The sequence below is a fragment of the Sipha flava genome, unplaced genomic scaffold (assembly GCF_003268045.1).
Source record: "Sipha flava isolate LNK unplaced genomic scaffold, YSA_version1 128_pilon_pilon, whole genome shotgun sequence".
NCBI classification, from domain to species: Eukaryota; Metazoa; Arthropoda; class Insecta; order Hemiptera; family Aphididae; genus Sipha; species Sipha flava.
In genome coordinates, this window is record NW_020271754.1 from 246,145 (window position 1) to 269,428 (window position 23,284).

The window sequence follows — 23,284 nt, forward strand, 5'->3', positions numbered from 1 at the left end:
ATGGATATGAGCAAAAGTCACAATGATAAGAAAAAGTGCGCGCATTTCATGATTTTCAAATTTTATTTTTTTGCTCTTCCCGGCCTAGACGCCTAGAATTGTTTGATTTTTAATTTCGACGATTCAATCGATTAGCAATAAATAATAAATTCATAATTTTTAATTTACACATATAAATATATAATATGTTCTACTTTACAAAAATATTTTTAAATATTATATTGCCGGCCACTAATGGTCCTCTCAATATATTAAAAGTTCTATAAAAAGTAAATTACTCAATTATGTGTTTGTTTCGTCCCAGTTTAGCTTTATAAATTTATGACAATCCTGCCTCTTCCTCAAATACGCCCCCCCCCCCGTGCATATTTATTCTATTTATTTTATTTCCAAATAATCTTATAAGCTTTGAGGTCGTTGGATTGTCGTCGACAACAACAAGATTATAGATGACCTTTTGCCGGCGACAACATAGGTCACGGGATTATTTGTTAGCAAAGCTATGCGTTCGCGATTTGTAGAACGCCGGACTTCCGGCAGGGAGTGAAATCGTCACACGAACCGTCAGTGTCGTGCGCGGGAGAGGGATGATGGGGGATAATCCCCCCATGGGATTTTTTTTTCCATTTCTTTTTAATAAATACGACGGGGCAGCCATGGTTAAATGGATTGCGTTGATGAACATACATCGAGACATTCCATTATCTACGGAACAAATTATCGATGAATATAGTGTAAAAGCCAGAAGGATGAATTTCCGTCTTGATTGAATTTTTTTTTTTTTTTTTTTGTTTAACATTAAAGAATACAAATTGAAAATAATACATTTTTATGTACGACATCCCCCCCCCGCCATACGAAATTCCTGCGCACGCCACTGCGAACCGTCGACGTGCGTTCGTCGCAGCGATCTCAACGGGGACAACTCGGTCCCCTACTCCATTCGTTCCGACCACGCATCGCACTCTTGCTGCATCCCATCATTCCACCGCAAATCGCTCGACGCAACCGTATCGCGTACCAGCGTGTGTGACTCGTCCGACCGTTCCGTCGCACCTTCGTCCCGCGGTTCCGCACGCATGGCCGATCGCGTGAACTGGACGGCCGAGTGCGCCGCGTTCGCCGTCATGCTCGGCCTGTCCGTGGCCGTGGGCTTGCACTTCGGGTGCGCGAGAGGCGGACAGAACGCCGCCGGCGCTTACCTGCTGGGCGGTAAGCAAATGTCCGTGTTCCCCATCGCCGTGTCGCTGATCGCCAGGTTCGGTACATCAGTTGGGCTTTTCGTTTCGCGCGTACCTGCGACTGGAGCTTAAAGGCGGGCTTACGCGCAGGACGTGAACCACACGATCGATTGGCTTAAACAATCGATTCGTACCATCTCACCAAAGGATAATTGCGTTCATGTATAAACACCTTCACGATTCGCGTGATGCTTTTTGAAATCACAACTCACAGGAGATGCGAACGTGCCTCACATCTCGCGTAACCCCGCCTTTACGTTTTTTTTTTTTTTTTTTCTGCTTCGGGCGAGCGCCACGAGCATCTCGGTACAGCCTTCCGATTTGCGCGCGGAAAATCGCTTTCGCGGTTTTCAAATGGTTATTATTAATATGTTTTACTTAATTATTTACTTTACTTTTTAATATCTTTAAACATTATTAACAAGTCAAACAGGACGAATTTTATTGTATTATCGTTTTTTTCTAATTCAATTTATAAATGTTATGAAAAGTTTACGAACAAAAAAAAAAAAAAAAAAAAAATTATAGATACCTATATAAATTACAATAACTATAAGTGGACCTGTCCTACGTTTTGATCCTGGGCACGCCTCTGGTTAATGTATAAATAAACAAATGGTTTATATCTGTATAAATAAATAAATGCTTAGCTTTGAGTGTTATTATATTTTCAAAGCACGACCGGTTTTGAATTAAAAATTCAACATCATGAAATTAAAAAACCATGATCATTTATGTATGTATGAACTATTTGTTTATTTATTTATGTATTAATTTACCAGTACTAACCATTTACTATTTTTTTATTATTTTATAAACTAATTTATATTTTCTCCATGCGCTTAATAAATTCTAACAAAACTCATACCAGACACGTTGGATTAGCGTTCGTATTGCCATGTGTGCTGCACTTTTCATCGAACACAACTTCAATAGATCATGTTAACAGTTTACGCTCCAATGATACCGTCTTAAAGCATAGACTTGAATTCTAAGGACACCGATTTTTTTAAAATTATATTATTTATAATTTTTTTTTTTTTTTTTTATAATACTCGAATGAAAAAATATTAAAATTACGATATTAATGTATAAAAATCATAACATTAAATCCATGAAAACTGTATTCTAAATGAAAAGCGTAGTTAGTGCTATTTATATACATGAAATATTTTTAAAAAGGACAAAAAAATTATTTTAATCAGAATTTACAGTATAAAAAATATTGTATTATTTGTTTTTATTTCAGTTAATTTATTACATTACTATCATACGTTCACATTCTAAGAATTCATGTACAACTTAATTAAAATAAATTTGAACAATTGTATGCCCTTTAGTTATTCGTAATCAATTATTAGTTCAATATTTCTAGTAAAAAAAAAAAAAAAACGATGAACAATACGCCGAAACCACAATAATGATAATAATAATACTGCATAATCCTTTTTACAAATATACACATAGACACAATATGATGTATATGATTTCGATGTAAAATTAATTAGTGTACGTTTTCTTGGTTTGGTTGTTCAAAGTATTAATTGGATCAATTAATATCACATTTTACTATAAACAAAATTATTAAAAACTATTTATTTGTTTTAAAAACCAATTTTATATATATTATAACGTTAGATAATCTATAATGCATTAATTAATTAAAAATATTATTATAAATGACATAACATATAACACCAACATAAAAAGATGTACAAAACATTTTTCCAAAAAATATAATCAACATTAAAGGGTTGTCGCACCGTTCAAGTGAAAATTATTTGTGGTACGAACGAGGTACGAATTATGGGAGAATGTTTCATCCCAAAATCTCAAAATGAGGGTACCAAAGAAATGGACGTTGAACATCGACGGATCCGTCGAGTTCAGATTCGTCAGATCGATCTGTTCGGCACTACGATTTTAAGTCGAATTCGTATTGTTGTTTTTACAGTCATATCTCTGGTATTTCGCTGCTCGGAGTACCCACCGAGGTCTACAGCCACGGTACGCAATATCTGATTGCCGTTTTGATGAACGCAGTAGCTGTTGTTGTGGTCTTACACATATACTTGCCAGTGTTCTACAAACTTCAATTGACATCGATCTACGAGGTAATCGCGTGTCGTCTAGCCATTTCAATGACAAACGGATCCGTTCGGAATACACTAATTATTGTTTATAATGTATGTACACAGTACTTGGAACTGCGCTTCGATTCCAGCATTCGAGCACTGTGTTCGCTTATCTACGGCGTTTCTATTGTACTGTTTATACCGCAAGTGATTTACATATCGGCGTTGGTGTTCAATCAAAGTACGAATGATCGAGTAAAGTTATAACTGGTTTAGAAATTTAGTACGGATTCGCCTCGTGGATCAGTTAATCGTGTGCACCTAATCATCATTACTTTCAAGCTAATATTTTTTAAATTATTTTACTAAACGGTTTTTTAAACGTTAAAATTTAGAAATTTCACGAAATTTTGGGTGAATGATTTTTAAACATCATGGTTTATGAACATAATAGTTTTATACTATTATTTAAGATCTGCCTGTATGTATTATTGATGTATACAAATAGAAGCTAAATACCTATAAAATAAATGTTATCAAAAACATAAATAAACCAATAAATGAATGTTTAACGTTAAATAGTCTCTACATGTTTACAAACAACTGCAAATATTTATCAAGGCGGGTGCGAATTTACCTAAAAACATGATTTTTTTTATACAATATTTCACCTTTAACATTATCTTTAAAACTGTATGGATCATAAAAAAACCACTAGTAGTACACGAGTATGTACTATGTACATATACGTAATACTAGTGGCGTAGCCAAGGGGGGGGGACTAAGGTGGTATAGCTATAGGGTGTTTATGTGAATGTACTAAACTAGTATATTACTATTTGGTATTTAAATATTTTAAAACTTTGGTACTAACTAATCGTTGACGAATAACGGGTATTTGTCCTTTGTAAATGCATAAGCATATTACTTCCATCGTGATTACTATTATATTTTTGGTAGTTATCGTGAACGTTGTGCTGTGACTCTCGTTTAACATTTACATTTTATAATCACTGTAGTTTTAATACCATGTTACGTCGTGACGATGCTACCGCAGCTGACCACCGTTAATTTATTATTATCATTAATTGTATTTTAATAAATATTATTAAAACTAGGTATTTGAAAATGATGGAAATACATTTTCAAATTTGGTACTGAGGGAGGGGTGATGGGTGAACTCTCAATGTTTTTCTTACCTAACCTGCCCAAAAAAATTTTTAACCCCTCCGATTTAAAAATTCTGGCTACACCACAGCTATACACTGCATACATTTATACCAATTAGTACAAATGTACCTATAGGAGAGTTATACGTATATGAATTTCAAAAATAGTTGATCCCTATTTACAATAACTATATAGTCGTGTACATCAAATGTCTAATATAATAATGATCTATTTATTTAATATTGGCAATGTTTGCATTACAGTATCGGGATTCAACGTACATTTAATAACTCCCATTATATGTTCCATTTGTATATTTTACACAACCGTCGTAAGTATAATATTTTACAGACGTCCATAAGTATTAAGATAATGCATTTTAGTGTCACAATGAATGTACACTTCTCAGGGTGGACTGAAAGCAGTGGTGTGGACGGATGCGATTCAGAGCGTGTTTACCATCATGTCAATCGTAGCAGTGATCGTCTTGGGCTTCATACAAGTCGGAGGGTTCAGTAATGCGATAAAAGCTAACATAGAAGGAGATCGAATTGAACTTTTCAGGTACCTACCCCACCTATCAGCAGTGCTTGACTTGGGGAAAAAAAATAGTAGAGGTGCTCTGATGAGACATACAAATTGTGCGTCCCTAGCTAATTAAAAACTAAACATAACCGTGTACGCCAGATTATGACACCCTCCTCAAACATGTTACTACGAACCAACGAATATTTCATAAATCATAATATTCACCTTCAAATGTTCAACCATGACCTCAGTATACAAATATAATATGTATGGTTTTTGTCTAAAAGGACTAAAATCGGTTTAAAATTCTAATTATAACAAAAAGTAAATAAACCACAGACGTTCTGTGTATTGGTTATAAGTACGCGATTGTGTATGCCAACAAAAATTGTCGATGTTGATGTTTGATTATTAATTTATGATGTACGTACCGCTGTACAAAAAAAACTAATACTCAGGTATACCTACACATTTTGTAAACGATTTATTTGCTTTTTGTAATTTTGTGAAAACTAAACTTAAATAAAATACCATCTCGGGTCTTCTCCTCTCCTTTTTTTGACACAATAGTAGAGGCATGCTAGATTATCTGATCATTTAGCTGGGGTACTCAGTCCCCCTGCTTCACCCCCAAGTCAAGCACTGCCTACCTATAGTATTCACGTTTTGCATTTAATTACATACATGATCAACAGCTAATATGTTTTGCCTTTTGACTACAGCACTGCTGTACAAGTGTACCCTGTATGATTATAGTAAACGTGTGCTTTTTAATAGTATGATTTACAAATATTTTTCTCGGGTTTTGTATTTTAAGTTTCTATCCTGCGAAATTCTAATGAAAACTATTTGAAATAATTTATTTAAAAAAAAAAAAAATTATTTATTTTATCAATCATATAGGTTTAACGAAAAAAAAATATTCTCATGCAAGTGTCATGATAAATGTTCTAAAAACTATCGTTAAATCAAAAATATGAATTATAGAGGTATTCGTAAACATGACTTATGATAACTGTAGAGAACACTTAACTGCGAATAAGTATATTCAGATTAAACGTTATAATATATTATTGTGGTCATTATTTACATTTTATGTAAGTTCACAGGTACGTAAACAATCGAGTCTAATTATTCAGAGTTCCGTGAATTTATTGTTTCCTAATCAAATGTTCACGAAAAAATATATGATATACCTGTACGCCTGACTATAGGAAAAGTCAGAGAACTAACTACCTGTTCATTTAGTTACTTATGCATTGTACACATGATAGCTATAATATTCTGAGACGTTGACCTTCTTACACGATTTGGAGTAATATTTTATTCAGGATGAACCCGGATCCGTTTTTGAGACATACATTTTGGACAGTGAATACAGGCACGGCGTTTACTTTGATCATTTATCTCGGTATTCACCCCGGTGCCATTCAACGGTTCGTAGCGTTGCCAACGTACAGCAAGGCTCGAAAAGCATTGATTTATTTTGGCATCGGATTGATTATCGTTAAAGTTCTGACAGGAACGGTCGGAATGCTGATTTTCGCCACGTACAAAGACTGCGATCCCGTTTCGGCCAAAGTGAGCAAACTTTTTTTTTTTATCATTTTTAATAATCAAAATTAAATAAATTTAAATAAATTATTAAATAAAATTAATTAAAATAAATTTAATAATCAATAATTAATTATTTATACATAATATATTATATACGATATATTATATACGTATATATACGAGCTTATGTCCGAGAATGATCGTTGTATAGGATTCATAACTTTGGTTTGGATGGGTATTGTCGCGACTACTCTATGCGAACACTTTATCGTTTTTAGCCGAATTGGCCACAATACTGTACGACAGGGGTGGAAATGTATCACGACGTCAACGGTTAATCATGACGTGCACATCAGCAGTTGACGTAATACTATCCAACTTAATTAATTTAATCTAATCTCAATTTAGCCAACAATATTAAGTGCGTCCGTGCGTGTCACATTCGGACCATCATTGATCAACGCTGTGGTCCAATAATCAAAACATTTAAACTTTTTATGGATGTTTTTCAATCATGAACCTTTCGGTATTTCGTACTGAGCAAATATTATAACAGCTGCCTAGCGAATAACTCTGGTTCTGATTTGTATTTTTTCTGGGGTTAGAATTTTATGTTTATGCTTTTCGAACCTCCTCACTAGGACTTATTTATAAGATTAATATACAACAGAAGGATATCAAAACTTCGAAGGAAAAAGGTTAAAAAAATTTTACATTTCAACTGTTGCAGTATGTGACTAGCGATAAACATTTGTTACCGTATTTCGTTATGGATGTAGCAGCGAAATATACCGGACTTACCGGTTTGTTCATTTCTGGCTTGGTTAGCGCTGCATTAAGGTAAGTACTTGTACCTACCCATGTCTATATGTTTTATGTTCGTAAATGATTATTTATTAATCATTGGTTTAAATTAAATGTTCGTATTTTGTATCGTAACTGGTTGGAGTTAAAATGATAATGTAGAAAACCTATTGTTGAGTGGGATTCCAGATTGTTCTCCTTAACTAGGTATAAATGGTTTTTATTTTTTTAACATGACGATGTAACGTCCCTTCTTATAAGCTTGGACTTTGGACTTTGTGTAATTTCCAATATAATTTCATAAGTTTATTTTGACAAGTTCCCGAACACTAGATCTCGGTGGGTGATATGTAAATATGTTAAGACCTGAAATTCGTTAAAACTTGTTTTCACAAATCAATTTCGTCAAATCTAGTCAACCAGAAGCAACGTTGATTAGGTAACATTTAGCATGATCATCAATAGACGTGACATTCTATGGGGTCAGTATCGTATATCAAACCGATTAGATACTTATTAACATGTGATATAAACATAGACCTTATACTCTGAGTATAAGGTCTTTGGATATAAATGACAAAAACTTGTTGGTACTAAATTGACGACGGACAGAGACTCGTTTCGTCGGTTCGGCGTTATCTCTTATAAAATCAGGACAGGTGCAAGGAGAATAAGTAGATTGATAATACGTTCGTTGCTCGTTGCGTTATAAATCTAAAACGAACTACGTGTACAAAACATAGCAAGGGAGAAATAATATGTTTTCAATGTTGATTCTTAACAGTTCAAACATCGAGCTTTTATGATCTATACACGTATATATATATGACCTCTCCGTAAGCAGATATTAAGGAGGAGGGGACTTAAACTCCCCTGAACGTTATCAAACTAAACCATTCGTCAAAATAAAATGCGCATTTTAATATTTGACATTAATAATTTTTATTTTACTTTGTCGTAATGGTCTGGAAAATTGACGGTCCATCGTTGTTGCGGAAAACCATATTTTGTAGGTAATAAATGAATAGATTTATACAATTAAAATAAAAAATAAAAATGAGTAGTTATTTAATATTTAATATTTTAATTTTCCTGTACGTGGTTGGTACCTCGACTGGAATGAAGTAGGAGAAGCCACTAGTTGGTAGGTTGAAGCGTTCAAAAACGTCCGTTCACGCTAATCGATACGACGAAAATGTTAAGCCCCCCCCCCACGAATATGACCAAATATCCTCCTACGAACATCCCCCATCCGCCATGGTACGCGGGGAACGCGTGCTTGAGCGCATCGGAAAACGCGGTTTCAGCAGTTTTCAGGTTTCGTGTTTCAGCACGATGTCTGCACAGCTGAACACCGTGTGCGCTACGATTTACGAGGACTTTCTCGTGAAAATGTTGGGCGTCCGAGTGGTCGTCGAGTCGAGAGCGAACGTCATCATGAAATGCATCGTCGTGGTCGTCGGCGTCGTTTGCGTGCTCTTGGTAAACGTGGTCGAGCAATTGAAAGGGATCGTTCAAGTGAGTTCGCGCACACTCTCTTCGTTGCGAAAGAACAAACCTTTATTTCTGAACGCGTGTTTTTACGTTATGCATGCGCAACGACCGCGTAGATGACGACCAGCGTGAGCGGCATAACCAACGGAGCCATACTAAGCGTGTTCACATTGGGCGTATGCTTTCCGCGGGCGAACCCGAGGGTGAGTTTGACATTTACGAAAGGGCCTCCGTCCGGCACGCGCGCCCGTTGGGGAGGGGGCCAAAGGGCCATTGCCCCTACTGGGAATTTTTCTTTCAAAACTATTGTTGATTTAACGCCACGCATATTAACTGTTACATAATTTTGTTGAGATCCATTTACGAAGTACGGTGAAATGTATTGTACTCTTAGACAATCTCAAATAATCTTGAACGTATTTATTGGTTTACAATGTTTTCACATGACTGCGTATCGCTTAAAACTACAAGTTCCCCCGAGTACCGATTTCTATGGTATTTGATTTCGTTCTCGTCTATTTTTAGATACACGTCGTTTTGGCCCTTAGAATTTTAACCTTGCCCCAGGTGGGATCTTATCCTGCGGGCGCGCTCGCCGTCCGGTGATCGTGCGCTGCGTTAAAAACGTGTACGATCAATCCACGTCCGGACGGTCGTTTACCGCGCACGGGCGTCGACGTTTATTTATACCGTCTGGTTTTCATGAGCAGGGAGCGATGTGCGGCATGGTGGCCAGCCTAGGAGTGATGGCGTGGATCGTCACTGGAGCTCAACTCGCCGTGTACGATAACCAGTTGAAATTCGTCACGAAGAGCGTTTCGGTGGCTGGATGTCCGGCCAACACGACTTTTAGGAATCCGGCGAATTACTCCGGGTATGCCGTCGGAAATAGACGATAGCATAAATGTTTTTATTTCATTTTCCACCGTACTAACGTGTCGCGGCGTATAATGTCCGAGCAGTTGTGCAGAATCGCAACTGTGTTCCATGTAAAAAGTGCGCTATTCTCAGGGGGGACTCTTCGACGCACGTAAATTTTTTTCTCTTATTGTAGAACTGTAGCAATCTTATAGTTGTAGAAAACGTGTCCCGAAAAGTTATCAATAAGTAACACGAAGACATTTTTATTTGGCGCTTTTCGGTATTTCTCACAATCAGAAAAAAAACAAAAACATGAAAATATTATTACTATGAATTATGGTTTACTTATAGTGTCGTCGAAGCATATTTTAATATTATTCTGTTTTGAATTTGCTACCATAGAAAATTCTAAAGTTTTAATTTTGTTTAGATATTGTCATGTCCTCGAGTGGTAATAATGTCGAAACAAATAAAATCATTTTTAATTCTACTGTAGGTACAATTCAGTTTGAATAAGATAATACAATAAACATTAAATAGTAGTGATTCGAAATTCTATAATTATTAGCTATATTGTACCACTGTTGGACATCTACCTTGAAAAAATCCTGATTGTTTCACTGGTACAACTAATGCAATATTTAAGACTGTGTCATCCAAGCCCCAAGGGAAACAACACGAAATATTGCCCTTAGATAGTCCAGCACACAAGGGAAAGTTAAAAACGGGGATTTAACTATATCTGTTAAAAAACTACTTGGTCTACTCGCGGTTATATTTTCCCATTTCAGTGAACTTTTACACAATATGAATCATGCATATGAAATAAAATTAACTGTCTTATGACAGTATAACACATGTCTAAATAAATAGTTGTAAAAATTATCATTTTGAATGTGTAAGTATTTCTTAGATTTTTTTAGTTACCATAAAAACTATAGCAACCCCTCTACATATGTGAAGGTAAGAAATTGTCTTAACTCCAAACCATCCTCTCAATGCAACCTTGTTTATAACTGTCTACATTTTATAAAATATATAATATCAACACTGAACATTTATGTAGTTCTACATTATGATTCAACCTATTAACTCCATAACAATTATTGATTTTTACCATGAGTCATGAATAGAGTTTATACAGTTGCATTGATGGATTATTGTTTCAGATTATATCAAATGAACGATGATGTGTATGTGAGTCCAAATGTATGGAAAATGTTCACAGTATCATACATGCATTACAACACAATAGGCACTGGAATAGGAATAGTTGTTGGACTTATTGTCAGTTGGTTGTTTCCGATAGATCAAAATATAGATCCCAAACTTTTGGCACCCTGCATGCGAAAAAAAATTACTAAACAATCCACCAAGATGGTGGAGATTTACTTAACTAAAAGCGATGACAACAGTCCAGTACCTCAAGATCAATAGAATGCATATTATATAGTGTAAGACTATTTAATATTGGCAAAACTGTTCAACTGTCTATTTTGGTGTATGAGAGTACCAGTGACAATATTATTTTTCGATTAGCTTAAATACCAAGTTAAGTAGTAGTTTAGTAGTAATATTTTTCGAATTTAAATTATGTTATATTATTTGTAATACTTATTAGGAATCTATCACTTATTATAAAAATACTTAATTTACACAATTCAAAGTGAAAGCACTTTAACTACTAAATAAAAAATACTGTAACACAATGAATATATTATTAAATAGTGTTTATTTATAGACGGTATTTATAAAATTGTGTACTTAAAATATATTAGTTTAAACTTTCACAATTACTTATTTTACTGTCTATTTTTTTTATCTATCATTACATTTAAATGTTATTATTTTTTATGTTAATAAATATAAATTACATCGGAATAATAATCAAACAATTTTGTTTGTTATATAACTTAAATAGTGAAATATAATGCAGACAAGTGTAAAATTATACAAAATGGTTCAAGGGAACAAAAACGAACAATAAAGAATTAGTTAAATTCAAATTAAAAATATTTATTCTTTTTCTACAAAGTATTTCTTACAGCTAATTTATTTTAGAGTTAATTTTGAAAAACAATACAAAACAAAATTACTTTTTCAATAAGCCTCTTGTGACTACATTTGTTGGTACATTGTATTTTTCACTCCCTGGTAGTTCATAATCTATTGATACTGACTTTGATAGATCAGATAATGCCTAAACATTTTTTTACAAAGTTATTAAATTTAAATATTTAATATTAAGAATGTGAGTATAGTATACATTATTTATAGTAAATAATCCAGTTATGAAATATTTTAAATATTACAAATATGTTAATATATAAACATAAAATGAATAATTGTCTGTATGAAACACACTTACTTTAAATGTGCTAGGTTCCCAAATGGCTAAATCTGCCAAAACTTTCTTATTTAGTTGAATATCACATCTGGATAAACCTTCTTTAAAAGTATTTAGTTCGATTCCGTGTTCTTCACAACCAGCTCTTATACGAGTGTTCCACAACTAAAAAACATAAATTAAACTTATAGATATATGTAAAAAGTAAGAAAACTACAAAATTGTGCAATTAATAATTAAATAAAGTAACAATTATTATTATTGATATTAATAAATAAAAAAAATATTTACTTGTTTATTGTATACTAAAAGGATAAATAATCCTCAGAGTAATAGTATTTTTCCTATTATAAATGTTTTTATCATTTAAAATTAACACGGTTAACTTAAATAAATATATAGTATATTACAAAATACTCAACCGATTCAGTAGACAATATTAACTAGTTTCAAATAATATAATTTACGTTGAATACAGTTACTTACAACAATCATGTCACTTTTTCGAAGTGCCCGTCCAATTGTAGCAAATTGAAGAGCACGATGCACAGCTTTAATGGCAATAGAGTAGCAGTTCCTTCGGCGACCAGAAAAATGCTGTAAACACATTTGTTAAGCAAATTACCAAAATGCAATAGATAAACATTGTAAGGTATCTAATACAGGTACAGGATTATTAGTCTATACAATTCGTATGATCATTAAAATATAAATATGTTTATTTACAGCAGCTATTTTGAATATTTTTCTTTTTCTCCAAAACTCGTCCGGGCCTCTACTCCTAACCAACATCATTGCTGTGGTGAAAACCATTGCGAAAACAAGAAGAAAAAACGTAAAAAAAACGTATATAATTGTATGAATAATAATTTAAGTTCAATAAAAAAAAACTCAGAAATTCATCGGCCTCTGGTTATCAGCGGCGGATTGATTCATGCGATTCTTTTTCGTCGGATTTGTTATCACCGTTATCAACAACGAGGTTAGAATGGTGCATTGTTGCACAAAAACTAGGGCTGTTCGATTATTTCGAATTAATCGATTATTACGATTATTTTTTTTCCCGTCGATTACATATTTTACAGTTTTTATAAAATTCGACGAATCCCCAAATAATCGAATTTCCGATTAATTAAATAATCGAATTTCTGATTAATCAATATATACATAATATTAGAATACTTGATTTCATACTTAAATTTTAAATCTGTGCTAATATGATGTTCTGAGTTCAATGATTCGTAATTTATTAAGGATAATATTGTAAAAATAGACATTTACATCAGCATTTCATCCTGCAAATCTTGTTGAAAATTCTGTGGAAGTTAAGGAATCAATTTTTCCATTGTAAAAAAGTCGATTAATCGGTTATTGAGATATTAAAAAATTCGGTTATTGATTAATCAAATATATATAATAATATATATATAATCAATATACATACAAAACGGCACAGAAAATTTTTCTTATGAAGTGAACACATAATTATCTTTATTTTTCCATCGAAGGTTTACATTTGGCTATCCAAGGAAAATGATAGTTAATCTTTTATAACAAATAAGTCGAGTATAAGATTTTTTTTTAATTACCTATGGTGGCATCATAGGCGGTTTGAGATTTTTCAGTTGGTAGTTCAATCATAGTTAATACCACCAACCAAAAAGTCATATTAGGTACAACGGACGGACTGGAACACGTCCCGGCAGAATGCTCGTGGACGACGTGCAAGGGCATGCATAGACTTTTTTTCCGTAAGGGTTCAATAAATCCGGTAAGGATGAAATCTATCATATTTTGCTAGACTCAATCGTCCAAGAGCGAGCCGAATTGGTTGCAACGCAGCAATCGATACGATTTATAACGTAAGAAAAAAATCGTTTTCTACACCATTTACTGGCCGAAAAACTTCGAAAATACGTTACTACGCTACATGGTATCGTAGACACGGTTGTACCTAGTCGAAATAACATATTTGGAAAAGGCATTTCGACTTGTCAGCGCCTTTTGTAGTGCAATTCGAGAGCAACATAACCGGAATCGAATTATATCATATTATTATTGTACATAATATTCAACTCTGGTGACCACTGTTGCTGCAAACCTTCCGACAACTGTTACGAAGAAATATTATCAGCAGCGACATCATCGCATCACGTAAGTACACTTGTCGCATGCCCGCGCTGTACTAGACCCTCGGCCCAGGGTACACGGTCGCTTCTACCGCTCGCGCTGGACGCACGTTCGTCATCGGGGGCGGAATACTGGCCGGGTGGGTTGACGCAGGTGCGGATATAAGAGTAAGAATATGAGGCTGAACCCCTCCCCACCCTTTGAAATTAGTTAGAACCATATCGGATGTAGGTACTTAAAATATTTAAAAAATCAGACGTAAGAAAGATTTTGTACGAATCGGCGTGCGCAACGAATCATGGCAGTAACTCAGTTTACTATACCCAGCCCCCTTATTTCATTTATATGATACGCACCCGGGTAGATTCATCCGAGTCGTTCGGAAATTTTAACGGTCGGACCCAGGGCTGACTTTAGCTCTTTCAGCGCTCAGTTCAAGAATTATTTTGGCAATCCTCCATCTTAAACAACTTAAACATATAACTTAAACAGGCAAAATTTTGGGAACTGGAGCGACCTCATTATAAATATTATAACCTAAGCCTCATTCATAATCATAAATGCTCAATATAATTTTTCAAACGAGCATATTTGCCACATATTTGTAAATCATTCAGTGAACCAACATAATATTACTTGTAACAATATAATGATAGTTTATAAAACTGTAATTGTACCTAAGGCAAGCCCGGCCAATCCTTACCTTATCTATACGTCGATAGAATAATAAATAATGATAATTATAATAATAATCAAATTTGTATTGAATCATATCGTGAAATTATTTTTTCTATTTATAGTAGATAATTTGCGTCGCCAATGATTGATAAAATTTAATTATAATTTTGATGCCGCTCACGCATCCTTCAGATTTTGGCACCCTGTGCCATCGCAAGCGTCGATCATATTTAAAACCGGCCCTGTTCTGACCACAAGCTAGGTTTGTGGTCGTAACTCGTGCCACTTGTTCGCTAGTTCGTACAATTCGTACCCGTCTGGGCTTTCAGAGCATCAACCCACCTCTGTACGTCGTATAGATCCCCTCGGGATGAGGGGAGGAGACGAAATTTTACTGCAATTGTAAACATTAGCATACGTGCACGTGCAGGAGTAATATTGGACACAATTGCTACATACGTACATACGATTACGTTCCACTGGTTCAACCCGTGCATAAATTGGACAAATGTTCGACGATGGTTTTAATCGGCCAACAAGATTTTCCCGGTTCGCACAGTCTACGGCGGATACGTCGTAGTGGAATGAATTAAATCTCCCAAAAAATTGTAATAATTGAAAATAATTTTGTTATCTCTTTTTATACCGTAGGTACTTACCGTTTCACCATTTGATCGCATTGTATAACTGATGCACCCACAATGTTTGTTTTAATTTTTTTGGTTATTTGAATACTAACGTGCGATAGGTATTAGGTATGTCTTAGAAAGTAAACCCACCGGAGACTAATTTTTTATCTATTACATTGATATGTAATCAACTTAGGAAACGAAAAAAAAACAACAGCCGACTAACCGTATATATAGCGTTACCGTTTATTTTAGTTTCAGAAAAACCTATTTTCAATTCATCGAGAATGAATACCCCAACGAAGAAGATGAACAAAAATGTAAATCATTGTACATAAGTTATCATTGTACATAAGTTCATTAGTTTGTTACTGTTCACCACTTGTACTAATTTAATACCGTATATCTTTACACATATAATTGAGTAATCAGACAAAAAATAAAAAATAAAAGTAAATTTAACAAATTATAAATTTAAAATAAAATTAAACTTTATTCATAAATATGATATGATACCTGCATAGTTACAGTATTTATGTTAAATTATTTTTTATTCTTGATTTTTTCACCTTGATTACACATTGAAATATTTCCTTTTTCAGGACTTTGTCTTTGGAAAGAATTGATACTCAACAAAAAAAGTAAAGATATTAAGTGATTTTTAACTCTGGAAGTATCATAATTATTTTGCCTTGCATATAAATTGAAAATAGTTAATTTTAAATTAAAATAAAATAACTAAGTTCAGCTTGTAGAAATGTATTAAATACTTATTTATTATAATATAGAACTAAAGTTAATAAAGTTAATGAATCTGAACCGAAAGGACAAATGAAGAGTAAAAATAATGGTTTGTTAAACGAAACAGCTCAAGTTTCATTAGTTAAAGAAAAAGGAAAACGTGATGTACCTAAAGCATCCATAGAGACTACACAACTCATTCAAAAGTATTTTATAATAATTTAATAAGTTTAATTTTTTATTTTTTAATATTATACAATTTTCCTGACAATTTTTATCTAAACCTAAGTTAAATAATTACCTAAGTAACCTTAATAACTAAGTGTAAAAAATGTAAATTTTTAACATTTTGTAAATTGGATCATAATGGTATAAGAAGTTAAAACTATGGATCTAAAATGCACTGAATATACAATTTGATTACACGAAAAATTAATAAATTTATAATTTATTTATTTATTAATAAATTTATAAATTTATTTATATATTTTTTTTTAATTTATAGGTCGATTAAATATTAGATTTTAAACTTTGTTCTAATCTTTACCGATAGTAATTGAAAAAATGTTCAAAAAAAATTACACAATTAGAAGAAAATAAGATTCATTAAATGACATAATTAATATACGTTTTAAAGAAAATTTATCATTTAGATTGATGCATAATAATATATCTCTTATATTCATAATATATTTTTATTAATACTAATTTGGCTTTTTTACACTTAATAATAACATTATTTTGTTGTTTAATGCTCTCCTATAATATACGTATTTTATATTATTCATGTACCTACCCTTGTTTATATAATTTGAACATAGAAAAAATAATTTGATACGATCAGATTGATAGTTTTATTTTTTTTTACGTTTAAAATAATTTTAAATGCTCTAACTACGATCCAAGACTTACAAGTTTATAAAATAATATGTATATTTAAAAAATTACAAAACAATTATAATTTTTGAAAATAAGTCGCATTTATTTGAACATTAGTAAATCATACTGTACATTTATAAATATTAAAAAGCCGTAGTGTTCTTTATACTTATTATTAAATATAATATGAAATTATCATAAATGTATAACAGTGTAAGTAAAACTAAATATGCAACTAGTTGTGATACAAGTTCGAAGAATGTTATGAACTCATCTTTGAATGATAATGCAATCGATGGAAAAAATATTCAAGACAGTAACTTAAAAATCATGAGTTATGCAAACGTTTGTAAACAAATAAAATCAAAGGTCGAAAAAATACCGACAATAGAAGAGAGAACTTGGTATGAATTATTAGTATTTTATGAATAAAAATATTTTCAATTTCTTAAAAAATATTTTTGAATATTTTCAAGTTACCTTAAAGAAATAGATGAAAATTTATTCAACATGCCCAGATATGTTGCTCTGGCTCATTGTGTAGCCGAAGATTTAAGAATGGGATTAGGAAAATATAAAATATAAAAAATTATATTGATGAAAATAACAATGATTGCGATCGATTGCTAGACGTTATTTCGGCGGTGTTGGTCAACTGTTCGACCAAAACTTAACCGTAGGAAATGTTGCCGTGGTTGTCAACGTAACCGTAGGAAATGTTGACGTGGTTGTCAACGAACGTAATGAAACCGCTTTTTACTTGGTTACAAAACAATACAGTGGCAAAAAACCTACAATACAATCGTTAACAGTAGCTCTCAAGTCCCTATTAGAAAAAATGAAAGCAATGATCTTAACAAAATTAGGAATTCCGAAAATCGGTTGCGGTTTTGACGGTTTAGATTGGAAGCAAGTCAAGGAACTTATTGCTAGTATATTTGCTGGAACCCGAATAAGTATAACAGTTTGCATCCCCTCTAAAGTAAGTGTAAGAAATTACCAAATATATTGTACCTTTAATTTTATCATAAAACCTTTGCAAGATATTCAATCACGTACCGCCGCCGCAGTTGAAAGCCTATATCACACCGAAAGAAATATTGGAATTAGAAGCGAAGAGCGATATTCTACTCTTCATCGACCTTGAACAGTCTAAAAAGAATGATTGGACAGACGATCTGGTGAATAAAGTAAACGCTGAATACCCGTCATTGAAAGAAAAGTAATTATGTTTAGAATGTCCTTGCACTTTTGTACTGAGATACATCAAACCTATTTTAATAATAATATTATTACCAGAATATATAGATATTATAATATCTTCGTATACGAGTATATTTGATTTTTATTGTGTTTCGTGTTTCATAGATGTATAAATTATTTATAGTAAATATAATTATATTTATAAATTATTTATCATTCGATACATATCAAAGCTATATATATATATGCTATACTTCGTATATGTTATACCTGATTGAAAGGTTTGAAAAGTTAAATTTGATAAAAACATAATTTATATTTTGTCCGTCCATAGGTTATTGAAAGATATCAGAAGAAATGTGTTGTCCTGGAGACGTAATCACATATTTCATACAAAAAGTGAAAATTAATTGCTTGTTCACCAGTTCAACGGCATATTTTAGTTCACTTGAAAGAGGCTTTAACAACATAAGGAAAGGCATTAGAAGCTATAGACATTTTGCTTTTCAGAGTGGACCTATTAAACCCGTCGATAACTTCAAGTGTATATCACGGATGGTATCGATACTGCGATTCATTATCTATGGCTCTGAATTGTGGCTGTGTGGGGCACAAACCAAATAAAAGAGAAAGAAATAAATGAAAATTACTGCAGGGTTGTTATTAACGAAGTTAGACTTGTATCTAAAGCAACAGAGTTAGCAACTTACCGAAAAACGTAGGTCCGAAACAGCGGAATGTTTCGTCAAATAATCAAAAGTGATATTTTCACCTTTTCCAATCAATACAAGATTTATGATTTTCTGTTCCTAATAAAATATTTTAACTCCAAATTATCAAAAAATTATTAATTATGAACTCGTCAATAGTCAAACATTAATTGTAGATTAATAAATAAGATTTTTAATAATTTTTTATAATTTATTAATAATATATATATATTTATTTTCTAGAGCGCAAATAGATTTCAACATTAAACTTTTTCCAAAATGTACACTATTCCGTTAAATATTTCGTTAAATCAAAACGAATTCAATTGATGTATAACAAATTCAATGAGAGCATGTGTGATGTGATGACCCATTTTTAAACTCATTTTGATCTACGTATAACAATACGAAGAATGAATACATACATCAAATTGAGTTCATCAATTAATAATAATAAACATACTTCTAATTTATTAAACATTTCCTGTATTTTACTTTAAAAGGATAACACCGTATTTATGACTATTCGATATACGTATATAACTATGTATATATAAAAACATAAACTGTACAATAATATCAATTTATTATTAAAATATTTATATTATAATTACTGCAGACATATCATTGTTAACAGCGATAGGCTGAGCTCGTCGCTGACGAAATTGGAGCATATTATATATTTCGGTATAGACAGATTTCTCTAATCTCACGTCATATTTCTTTTCTGTACATACGTGTGCGATTACGCTATTGATGTTGAATCATTTTTCAAAGCCGCAGTCCGGTAACAATATATTGAGGAATTATACATGATATTATGAAAAATTTTTTTCGGGTCTGGGTCACTTCACTTTCCGCGGTGACCTTTGCGCGCAATGAAGTTAAGAACATTCTCGCCAGGTGTAAGTAAGCATTGAAGGTAATGCGTTATGATTTTTTTGTTCTTCGATATGGCATACCAGTGGCGTCATTTCAGTTTTTGATAGGGGAGGGGGCAATATTTTTGACCGGCCCATACTACCGAGGGAGTTTTTTTTTTTTTTTTAATCATATTTTTTTAATATTAACGATTTATATAATGCACGTTAACACAGATGTCAAAATGTTATCGACGTATTATCTTTTCGACGCACGTACAACGGACGTCGAACATATCAACGCCCAATTTAAATTTGTACTGTATTAATATAATATAATCTAAATTTTTTTTTTGCCGTAATTTACATATCGACTTTTAGAAAAAGGTTAATGTTGCCGCAGTTTACCATCTTCCTGCATTAAGGTCAATTCACACATGTCCGGTCCGTATCCATACCGTCCGGTCAGTGATAGTACTGTTCGATGGCATCTAATTCACAGAAATCCGTGTCGTCCGATATTCCATTTTGTGCACTAAAATATGACTAGGTTTGATTACGAATTTCACGTTCGTTCAGTGACAAACAAAACTTGTGTAGTTAAGTAGGTATACTTGTGTACGAGAATTTTTTTTCATGTTCTCTAACAGGTTCGATCAAATTTTCGTTGTTCATCATCGTGGTTGATCAAAGAAAAAAAAAAACAAAATACAAGTTTTGGTATAACTTTAATGATTTTTGAAGGCTGTTGGTATGAACCAGTGGCGTAGCTACGCAGAAAAGGGCCCCGTATGTAAAATAGGCTTCCTAACTGATATTATCTTTACATGAAAATTCAAGGTATACTATTATATTGTTTGTGTTTTTTTTTTAATGTGATTACTAATTTATTACGAAATGACAAATAAAATTAATCGTCAGATAATTAACAGATGCACAAAGAAAAATAATTCAGTTTATTAGGTAGGTTACCTATTATAAAAAACAAACAAATATTGCGTGTATTATTATTTTACTTCAATACTGATTGTTAGTGGAATCACCACATACGATTTAGAAAGTTATTATTAAATACCAGCAACATTGTTAATTATTTTAGGAAAGTATAGTTTCAGAAATGTTCAAAATGCCCCCCCTGTGGCTTGGGGTCCCAGGTCACTGTCCCGCTTTGCCCTTATGGTAGCTACGCAATTGATATGAACAACCGTTTGTCGTTTGTTACAACTGTTTATGAATCATGAAATAGAGTTGTTAAAGATCATACGGCATATTAGCATAGGCGGTTTGAGATTTTTCAGTTGGTGGTTCAATCATAGTTAATACCACCCACCCACCTACCAAAAAATCATATTGGGTACAAAAATTTATTTAATTTCTATTAAATTACCAATTTGATATTAACTACCGCTGCCAGTTGCCAAGACCAAGAACCACCTATTAAGATGACACCCACCCCAAACTTTTTGGTAGTTCAGTGAACCATAAAATGCATGATAAAGCCGCCTCTGGGTGGTATTAAAAAGTATCTAGTCGTTTAAGACATATGTTAGTATTGTTCAATTAAAACTTTTTTTAAAGACTATTATCAAATAAAAATGTTATTGGATGGTGTTGTAAAGCTCAATCAATGCATTAAAACTTACTTTACAAGTACTTACATTCAAGTGTAGAATATTTTCTACGAAGTTTATAAATAGAAAAAAACGGTTGCAAGAGTACCCCTACTATTTGTTTTTCTTTTTTAAGAACACACTATAAAATAAACTATATATTTTTTTATTCAAAGTATGAAAATGCAAATAATTAATTTTAACATATCCAAAACAAATATGATTTTATATTATTATTTATACATCTGGCTTACATTAATATTACAATTTATAATTGTCCATGACTACGGATCAAACAAACGGCTAGCTAGTGTTCAGATAATCATTTGTTTATTTTTTTATTTATATATTTTTTTTTTATTAGCTTCTAGTAAAATCATTTGTTTATAAATCCATTAACCGTTCTAAATAACATTCAGTTCGATTCATGAGTATTTGATACACAGCATCATTATTACCTATATCGAATCCATTAAATACGGTCTGTTTTCCACAGGTTTGTTATACTTACTCCAATGTTTACTACCGTTTGAAGTTTCGTTTAAAACTTTTCTTTAAAAATCTTTCACATATCTGTAAATAATCTATTGTATTTTAATTGTATGTTACAATATACGAAGAACTTAGTCATCCAAAGCATGCATAAGTGTTATATAGGAAGACAAAACTTCATTGTTGCACGAAAATTTAATAAGTTATTGTACAATAAACTATACTTTACAAGTATACTATACTATACTATAAAAGTAAAAATAATTATGTTTTTAATAAACAAATTTATTTAGATGCTAATGAAAGAATGGAATCGAACATTACTCCTTTTACAGACTGCCCCCCGTTGGTAAAAAAACTTGATCAGTGTCAACTATATTTTGAAAGAGGTAGTGATGGTCGAAGTAAAAATATTTACAAATGGGTTAGTCCCGAGTACAATGCGAACCGTCAAAAAATGAATCACCCAAAAATTAGTAAAGAAAAGCCATACAACAGAAAATACGGTGAGCCAAACAATAAAAGACCAGGTAGCTTACTAGTTTATGTAAATTTTTTACAAAACAAAGTTTCTGAAGAAAACCAACTCTTCATTTTTACACTTCAAAGTTTATATTTTCCATCCCTTACTTTTTTTCGAAATGCAAAATGAGCGCATTCGAAGAGCAGGTGACCGTTCTAAATATTTGTACACAATTTAATGTTGTTCCGTTATGAGTATGAATAACATAGTATGCATTCGAAATAAAATCATCCAATGTAAATGTATATAAATATATATTGGTTATATATTTCAGGGCCTCCGATGAATTATCATCAATATTGGGTTCAAAATTTTAAAAAAAGTGACGGAAGTCGAGGTCACTTAAAATGGGTATATCCTGATTCTGACTCGTGTAAAAGAAAAATTAAAGACAGTCAACATCGGGATCAAGAACAAATTATTTATATCAATGGGCCATCATCACAGTTTGTAATAAGTCGTGGTGTCCGTAGTGATTTAAAATGGATTAACTCGGATTATAATTCAAACAGAAGAAAAACGAACGGTATAAAAGATGCAAATGCGTAAAAATAATTTTCTCATCCTTACTATTTTTGTATTTTGAATCTTAAATGCATTTGCATGTAAATATTTGTTTAATTAAATTTTATAATTGTTCTATGAATGTACTTTTATACTTCATTTGTAAATTTAGTTCATAGTTTATAGTTTTTTCATCATCAAAGAGGTAACTTTTTGCATTTCTTAATTATTCCTCCACCCAGATCGCC

General features: G+C 32.3%; 4 protein-coding genes across 4 annotated transcripts; 3 read left to right on the plus strand and 1 right to left on the minus strand.

Moving 5' to 3' along the window:
* Positions 1-866: 866 nt before the first annotated feature.
* On the plus strand, positions 867-11,451 carry LOC112694376 (sodium-coupled monocarboxylate transporter 1-like). Its single transcript, XM_025569821.1, has 11 exons — positions 867-1,258; positions 3,196-3,355; positions 3,440-3,557; positions 4,750-4,817; positions 4,896-5,050; positions 6,346-6,595; positions 7,302-7,411; positions 8,707-8,893; positions 8,986-9,072; positions 9,580-9,743; positions 10,900-11,451. Exons 1-11 carry the CDS (start codon positions 1,080-1,082, stop codon positions 11,165-11,167), a joined length of 1,746 nt encoding a protein of 581 aa, XP_025425606.1. The 5' UTR covers positions 867-1,079; the 3' UTR covers positions 11,168-11,451.
* A 270-nt stretch (positions 11,452-11,721) lies between these two features.
* LOC112694375 (39S ribosomal protein L20, mitochondrial) lies at positions 11,722-13,025 on the minus strand. Its single transcript, XM_025569820.1, has 4 exons — positions 12,804-13,025; positions 12,564-12,674; positions 12,099-12,242; positions 11,722-11,930 (listed from the first exon to the last, which is right to left on the minus strand). Exons 1-4 carry the CDS (start codon positions 12,888-12,890, stop codon positions 11,823-11,825), a joined length of 450 nt encoding a protein of 149 aa, XP_025425605.1. The 5' UTR covers positions 12,891-13,025; the 3' UTR covers positions 11,722-11,822.
* Positions 13,026-17,913: 4,888 nt separating this feature from the next.
* Positions 17,914-19,193, plus strand: LOC112694380. Its single transcript, XM_025569826.1, has 3 exons — positions 17,914-18,116; positions 18,178-18,356; positions 18,672-19,193. Exons 1-3 carry the CDS (start codon positions 17,973-17,975, stop codon positions 18,745-18,747), a joined length of 399 nt encoding a protein of 132 aa, XP_025425611.1. The 5' UTR covers positions 17,914-17,972; the 3' UTR covers positions 18,748-19,193.
* A 423-nt stretch (positions 19,194-19,616) lies between these two features.
* On the plus strand, positions 19,617-23,081 carry LOC112694385. The gene is made up of 3 exons (XM_025569836.1): positions 19,617-19,952; positions 22,303-22,515; positions 22,807-23,081. Exons 1-3 carry the CDS (start codon positions 19,868-19,870, stop codon positions 23,079-23,081), a joined length of 573 nt encoding a protein of 190 aa, XP_025425621.1. The 5' UTR covers positions 19,617-19,867.
* Positions 23,082-23,284: the final 203 nt, after the last annotated feature.